This window comes from Microplitis mediator, chromosome 9 (assembly GCF_029852145.1).
Source record: "Microplitis mediator isolate UGA2020A chromosome 9, iyMicMedi2.1, whole genome shotgun sequence".
In the NCBI taxonomy this organism is placed as follows: domain Eukaryota; kingdom Metazoa; phylum Arthropoda; class Insecta; order Hymenoptera; family Braconidae; genus Microplitis; species Microplitis mediator.
The window spans coordinates 7,648,099-7,656,265 of NC_079977.1; the positions used below are offsets into that span (position 1 = coordinate 7,648,099).

Here is an 8,167-nt window from a genome sequence, read left to right on the forward strand (position 1 = left end):
CATGCGGTAGGCAGGATAACTCATGGTTGCCTCATCTGAAATCAAAAAACCAAAAAGATTTCTTTAGTACATAAGTTTATCTTGGATTTTTGAACGAAGGTTTTTTTTTTCAATAACTACTTTTTTTTTAATCAAGCAAAAAGAGCAATTTTTGGTAAAAATCAGAATTTTTTGATTGCACCGTTACCAAAAATTCAAAAATAAATATTTTATTTATTCTTTCGTTCAAATCCAAGATAAACTTATGTACTAAAGAAATCTTTTTGGTTTTTTGATTTCAGATGAGGCAGTCATAAGTTATCCTGACTACCGCATGTAGAATTTTTTTTGAGGTGACTCGTCTCTCCCCACAACCACTGACTTATTTTTCAATATTTTTTTACAAAAATTTAGCAGAATCTTCTTTGAATGATGCTTAATAATGTCACAAATTTTAAGAATTTTATTAAAGGAGGTATACTCTGAAAAAAAGAAAATAAAAAAAATACGCTCTTTTTTTTGTATCTCAAACCTTTTACCCTCTTCAAGTCGGTATTCATTTTATTGTTTTATCGATCAGCTTGAAAATCGTTGATATTAATTTTCAAAAATTGATGTTTTAAAAAAATTACAATGGATCAAATTGGAGTCATTAATTTTAAAGATTATATTTTTAGCTATAATTAAAAAAAAGTCATCAATTGATTTTTGATCAATCATTTTTGAACAACAAAAATTTAAAGATGTAGGGCTTTTTTTTTAAATCAAATATTTTTTCCAGGTCAGCGATAAACTGAATAATTAAATAAAAATAAAATTTTTTTTGTTATTGAAGAATATGAACGAGCAACCTACAGTCACTACGTGACTGCCCAAATATTTTTGCCAACTTTATAAAATATGATTTGAATTTAACTGCTTATTAAAATTTCTACTGCAAAATCAATTCTAGAATTTTTTGCTTATTTCTGTTATAATTAAAATTTAATGAGACCAATTTCATCATTAACTCGGAAACTTATTGATTTCGATGATTATATAATCATGGGGTTCTTAAAGGATAAATCTACACACGGTCAAATTTTTTTTTATTAATCGTCTAATATATTTTTTTTCACTGACACCGAATTAAATTTTTTGAATTTTTATTATTATAAAAGACATCGCATAGACTAAAATTTTTTTATTTGCTCTTAATTACATATATAATAGTCATATATATTCAGTCATATCCAGTGACAGAATAATTGAAATATTTATTTATTTAAAGAAAATCAATACGATCGTCTTTTTTTGTCCCGCGTAATTTAAATGTGATTCGAATAATTTAGATAAATTTATTTTATCTCGAAACTTGGCAATAAAAAAAGAGTTCAAACCATGCAAAGGCACAAATTCAAGTCAAGACCTTTCAATTGATACCAAATTTAATAACATTAACTGATTCTATCATGTAGGCGGGAACAAAATTTTCCTTATTCTCTTAATAATAGAGATTATAAATTTATTTGAAAATCAATCATTTAAATATAAGAGAGTTTTTTTTATATGTTCTTCAATTCTTACGGTTTAAAAACCGATCAAAATCGGTCCTACTTCCTTTGTGTGTAATACCCTCTCTTGATGTATGACATACTAATTAATATTTAATTACTGTAGTAAATTATTATTAATTATTAAAATATGTAATTAAAAAAATAAATAAATCAATTAAATATATGTTTTATTAAAGAAATAACATCAACATAAACTTTAAATTTTTTCATAATAAATTTTAAAAGCACAAATATTTATTATATATTATATGTATGTTGTAAATTTAATTAGGCATATAATTATTTTATATTAATTAAGATTGCAAGTATATAGATATCAAGATATAAATTTATATGAAAAAGCACCAGTCTCTTAAATTAAATATTTGGTATCATATATATTTGATAAATAGTATTATTGATAATTTATTTAATAGTATGTAAAGTTTAAATGACCAGTGCTTTTAAATTATTGGCTGATTAAAAGCTGACTTTACCGCGTACTTTAAAGAATCCCAAGGAATTGCGATTGTGTAGAATTGCACCTAAACCCAAATAATTTTCGATAATTATCTGTTCCTTAGTAAATTCACACTGAATATTAAAATGAGTCATTAATGCGTCATGAAAATCATCAACGTCAAATCGTTTTTGTTCCTCACTTGTGCCTAAAAGTACAAGAAAAAATTTTTTTTTTAATTATTTCATTTAAATTGATACAAATAATTTAATAATTTACTTTTATGCCAGTATAGTGGGTGACTTGTGAATGTAATCCATGGAATACGTTTAGCAAATGGATTCCATTTCTTATCTAATGATAATGGTTTGCCTTTGTTCCACATTATTTTCACACCAAACATGTTCCTTTTTCTAAATAATAAACAATTTTATTAATTTATTAAATAAATATATAATGTTAAGAATGAAAAATATAATTTTTAGAAAATATTATAAAGCTTTAAAGGAGACCACTAGTGTGACCACCCGAAAAAAGATGATTTTTGGGAATTTTTTTAAAGAAAACTACTTCGTGGAATGCTTTAATGTTTCAAGGATATGTTTGTGGATATTGAATGAATACAAGATGAAATTTATGGACCAAAAAATTCAAAACTCAGCGAGATATTCACAATCTCCTAAGGCTCCAAAAAAAAGTCCCCCCACTGCTGCAGTGATAGCGACCTTCGCGGTGCGTGAAATCAAAAAAACCAAAAAGTTTATTAAACTAGGAGGTATTTTCCGTACCATGACCCTCGGGCTAAGAAAAAAATTTAAATTTAACAAAATGGCAGTTTAAAAAAAAAAATTCAAATTTTGCGCGAAAATCTGATGATTTTTAGCCTGCCAAAATTACATTTTTGATTCGATCGAAAAACTGGAGTCTCATGGTACATAGAAACATATATGAAAGAAATTGCAATTCAATTTATATTGATCGGATGATTTGTCTTCGAGTTATAGAATGTACCTGAAGATCGGAACGTCTTTTGTGCAACGAAAATGAACAAAATTTATTATGTAATTTGGCTTCTTAAAATTGACTTAAGGGGTAGTTGGGGGTGGCTGCAATTTTCGGCTGACATACCAGCATCTATACAAAACACTGCAGAAATCTAGATCCAGTCGATTCTTTACTTTTCATTTTCTTTTTTTATTTTTGTTCAGTGACAAACGTTCCGATCTTCAGGTACATGTTATAGATGCAGCAATTTTGGAAAATATATTTTCGAGAACCGATAAGCGGCTGCTCTTCAGATGGCTGTAACTCAAAAAAACTATTCGAGATATGCACTAGAAATTTTAGTGTGTTATTTTTGAAGCTATAGACTATCAAAATATGCAAAGAAAAAAAAAATTGATTTTTCAAAATTTCACACTAGTGCTTCCCCTTAAATAAAATTTTTTTAAAAACGAAATATAAAACACATCGATTATTTATACAAAAAAAAACTAAATAGAGTACATAAATGTTTAATTTTACTAAAAGCTAAATTAATTCTAACAATTATTTAAACATAAAATGCAAAAATAACAAAATTTTGTATAAAAATAAGCAAATTAATTTAAAACACTGTGATTGAAGATAAAATCTTAGAAAACTCATGCTTACTAAATGTGGGTATTACTGCCGTTCATGGTTTAAGCTTAATAATTTAATGAAACGTAACAATCTGTTGCGTTGAAAAAACTTTTAACCACTCAATAGTAAATTAATGTAAGTAAAAACAATCGTAACTATTAACTAGTTTTTAACAAATTGATAGCTGCCTTTACAGAAATTTTTCTATTTGATAATTTCAGTTTCAACGATTGTCTAAAGTAGAAGTCAATACAAAGTAATTTTTTTTCTTTTATTATGTCAATAATATGCCGAGTTATTGTTTCATAGTTTTTAACCCGATCACAAAAATCTACATGGGATTGCATGGGAACCTATAGGAATCCATACAGGAAAGTATGGAATTATTTTAGAATCCATAGGAATCAATATAGGAGTGTATGGATTTATATATATGTGTATGGATTCATATGGAAAATTTACATAGGAAACTGCGGGTACATGGATTTCCATATAGGAACTTGGATATATGGATTTCGTTGTGGGAAATCTATATAGGAATTTGGGTTTCTATATGTAATTTCTATAGAATCCGGGATATCTGTCAATCGTCTATTGGTACGCATATATGAATAAAAGAACAGATTAATATTCCTATAGAAAACCATATGGAAATCCATCCGAAAACGCCATGTCGGAATCCACATAGGAATCTAGGCTGGATTCACATATGGGTTTTTTTTTTGATAAGGAAATCATACAAATTTTCAATTAAAAAATGAGTTAGAATGTTAATTTTATTTTGTTTGGTTTTAAATTTGCTCTGCAGCTATTGGGTTCATAATGTCAGCGTGCATATTACTGCAGTTATACAACCAGTGCGTCAGAAAAATTTTTAAACAAAAAAGGCAGAGTTCAAAATTTAAATGCTCAGTTATATTGAATTTAAATTAGAAAATGAATCTGTAATTAGTTAAAATAAAATAGTTAAGAATGAAAACTGTGTCAGTAAGTCTGTAATTTCTTCTTGCTGATTAAAAATTTATCCAGCTAATAATTAATGCAAAAGATAGAGTGCCTTATATTTAATTGAATAAAATTCCTCGACATTTATATAATTTTATAATATACTATTTGTTTAATAATTGGCAATCTGTATTTCATGACTTAATTAATATATTTATAATTTACTTTGATCATTCTTAGTATTTGACACACGGAAAAAAATGATCTATATAAAGCGAGAAACGACACTTAATATAATGATAAAATAATCCGTAAATTTTATCATTCTAAATAGTAATTCTTTAATTTATAATTAAAACATAAATAATTATCCAAAAAATAAAAAATAATTATTTGAACTTTAAAAATTGTAACTTAAACATTCAAAATTTATGACAAATATTATAAAATTTATTGTTTGAAATTTTAAAATTCTCTATATTGACACTCAGGTTCCGGATTATAATTTCAAACACGAAACTGAAGTTAGCCGACCTCTAATAATTTTTGGATTCTTTTTTAAAACCATAAATTGGACAAAAAAAATATTTGAAAAAATTGCACTTGTAGTTTTTAAAATTTTCTACATGTGCATATTTTTAGTTTTTATTTTTTTTTTTAATTAAATTGTTGATCAAGTTTGTTTATTTATTTTAATCAAGCTTCAAATTAACAGTAACAAAGACGAGGTAACTTTCATTAATTATAGAAAGCATTTTTATGAATTCAGCCTTGTACTTTCTATCGCTATACTCACATTTACTCTATTTCAATTAAAAAAAAAAAAAAAAAAAAGTATAAATAAGTTAAATTAAAAAAAACTATTCTACTAAAATATAAATTTTGCATTTAAAAATAAATATAAGTAAAAATGAATTACTATTAGAAAAGAAAATCCAAAGATTAAAATAATTAAAAAAAAATCTTTGCTAAGGTGTAAAAAAACTATTATTCTTTTTATATAAAAAATACCTAGGTTCAAATTTAATATCTGATCTCGAAGCCAAAGATGACCATTGCTGACGTACTGCACAATGTATCACCGATGACACACCTTCAGCAAAACCATTCAATCGCCTAAATATTATTTTAAAATTTTAAATGAAATAAAATACTTTTTTTTATCTCACAAATGATTTATCAATGATAATTTATAATTGTGATTTTATTTTAATTTATTAAAATTTCTAAGTAATTTTAGATAATTAATTTCAATTAAAAATATTTGTTTTATTATTAAAGAAAAAAAGACAACATACGGTGCAATTGACGTTTTTGGATACTCCAATTCTCCATAAGCGATCGTGTCAACTTCAATCATCGGTACTCGATCGAATTCTAATAATTTAAGTGATATGAAGTCATATTTTATTGTGTAAAGTGCATTTTTAGTCAATAAAACAACTCGTTCTTTTTCAGTATCCCAAAGACTTATTCTAAAAAAAAGTAATTGCTCAATTAATTATTTAATTTAAAAAGTTTAAGGAGGGAAACGGGTCTGAGATACAAAAAAAAGAACATATTTTTGTGATTTTTTTTGTTCAGAGTACCTTCGTTATTAAAATTCTTAAAATTTGCGACATTTTCAAGAATCACTCCAAGAATATTCTACTAAATTTTCATAAAATAATATTTAAAAATAAGTCACTGGTGGTGGGGAGAACCGAGTCACCTCAAAAAAAAGTCTCTATGCCGTAGGCAGGATAACTCATGATTGCCTCATTTAAAATCAAAAAATCTAAAAAATTTCTTTAGTACATAAGTTTATCTTGGATTTGAATAAAGGATTTTTTTTTTCAAAGACTACTTATTTTTTAATTAAACAAAAGGAACAATTTTCGGCAAAAATCAGAATTTTTGATTGCACCTTTACAAAAAATGAAAAAATGAATATTTTGTTTATTCCTTCGTTCAAATCCAAGATAAACTTATGTACTAAAAAAATTTTTTTGGTTTTTTGATTTCAGTTGAGGCAGTCATAAGTTATCCTGACTACGGCATGAAGACTTTTTTTTGAGGTGACTCGTCTCTCCCCACTACCACTGGCTTATTTTTCAATATTTTTTTATAAAAATTGAGCAGAATATTCTTGAAATGATGCTTAATAATGTCACAAATTTTAAGAATTTTAATAAAGAATGTACTCCGAAAAAAAAAATCATAAAAATATGCTCTTTTTTTTTGTATCTCAGACCCGTTTTCCCCCTTAATTAATTAATTGAATTACTGGGTATTATAATTACTCAGTTAATAGCCAAGTGCCAATAATTTCATCATTTTGATCAGTAGCCAAAGTTTCCCGACACTCTTTGATAGCTCGTTCAACAACTTCGTCGCGGTCAGAAAAAAATGTATGGACATCAATATTTTTATATGGAATACTCACAACATGTGCATTATCTTTTTTAATTTCATTTTTGTCAGTACTCAAATCATCCCGCGTATTTTTATCTGTAATATCAACCGGCGATAAAATTATTATAATTTTTTCATCACGAGCTGTCAGATGGCAATTTCACAGGTGTCAAAAAAAATTTTCATAAATTATAAATTAGTAATATTTTTATGTGCATATAATTTACCATTATTATCATCGACTTTATTAGTTATTCTCAATGTAGCGGCTTCAAAATTAACTGAATTTACTTCGTCCAACTGATTATGGTCTAACATTTTATTATATTTTACTTAACTTTACTTACTAGGCTGGTGTACAGATCAATATAGAAAATATTTATTATTTATTTTTTATAAGAGGATATTTTATTTTTTAACTGTTGCTTTTTAAACTTTTTATATAACTTTCTTTGATTCTTATTATTAATAATATATACACTCTGAATACACGTGTAATTAAATTGTATCGAACCTTGAAACCTTTCAAATAATATCTTTGTACGCGTAGTAAATGGAAAAAATATATATATTATTATTCTGTCATTTTCAAGCCATCTAGTGGCTCCAGATATAAACAAAACTATATAGGGGGCAATCCATGCGAAATCACCGAGGTTTTGACCCGACCTCTACCAAAGACTTTTTTCTGAATTTTTGCAAATTTGTTTACCCAACCCAAAAAAAGTTACGAATTTTTGAAAAAACCGCTTTTTTTTAAATTGCTATAACTTTCTCACAAATTAACCTTTTGGCACTTTTTTTTTTTCAAAATTTGTGTTTTAAATGGCGTTTTCAGAAAAAAATACAAAAAATTTTTCGGAAGTCACGATATATGAAATATTTCAGTTTTTTCAATAAAACCGTCATTTTTTCGAAGTCCGAAACCTTCGATTCTCAATTTTTTTGTCTAAAAAAAAACTTCAACTAAGACAGTATTTAACCCCGCTATTCCCATTTTGTGCCGACTTTCCTTTCTATTTTGTTTTTTTCGATAGAAAATAAGAAAATTTCTAAATTTGGCTTATTTTTTATGACTTTGCGCTGAGGTTTTTAGTAGATTTCATAAAAATCTAACTATTGTATTTGTCCTCATGATGGAATTTTCGAAAAATTTTGCTACCTCTAAACTCAGCTCGACGAGCTGAGTCAGGAAATACATTCAGTTCAAAAGTTTATATATGTATTTATA

General features: G+C 26.1%; 1 protein-coding gene across 2 annotated transcripts; it reads right to left on the reverse strand.

Annotated features, from left to right (window-relative positions):
• Window positions 1–1,768: 1,768 nt before the first annotated feature.
• On the reverse strand, window positions 1,769–7,507 carry LOC130674836 (tumor protein p63-regulated gene 1-like protein). 2 transcript variants are annotated; one of them, XM_057480258.1, is made up of 6 exons: window positions 7,164–7,507; window positions 6,825–7,032; window positions 5,841–6,017; window positions 5,554–5,658; window positions 2,254–2,387; window positions 1,769–2,182 (listed from the first exon to the last, which is right to left on the reverse strand). In XM_057480258.1, the coding sequence occupies exons 1-6, from the start codon at window positions 7,252–7,254 to the stop codon at window positions 1,995–1,997; spliced, it is 903 nt and encodes a 300-aa protein (XP_057336241.1). In that variant the 5' UTR covers window positions 7,255–7,507; the 3' UTR covers window positions 1,769–1,994. The 2 variants fall into 2 exon arrangements, with proteins under 2 accessions (XP_057336241.1, XP_057336242.1); XM_057480259.1 differs by lacking the exon at window positions 5,554–5,658 and having other exon boundaries at window positions 7,164–7,506.
• Between the last annotated feature and the right edge of the window lie 660 nt (window positions 7,508–8,167).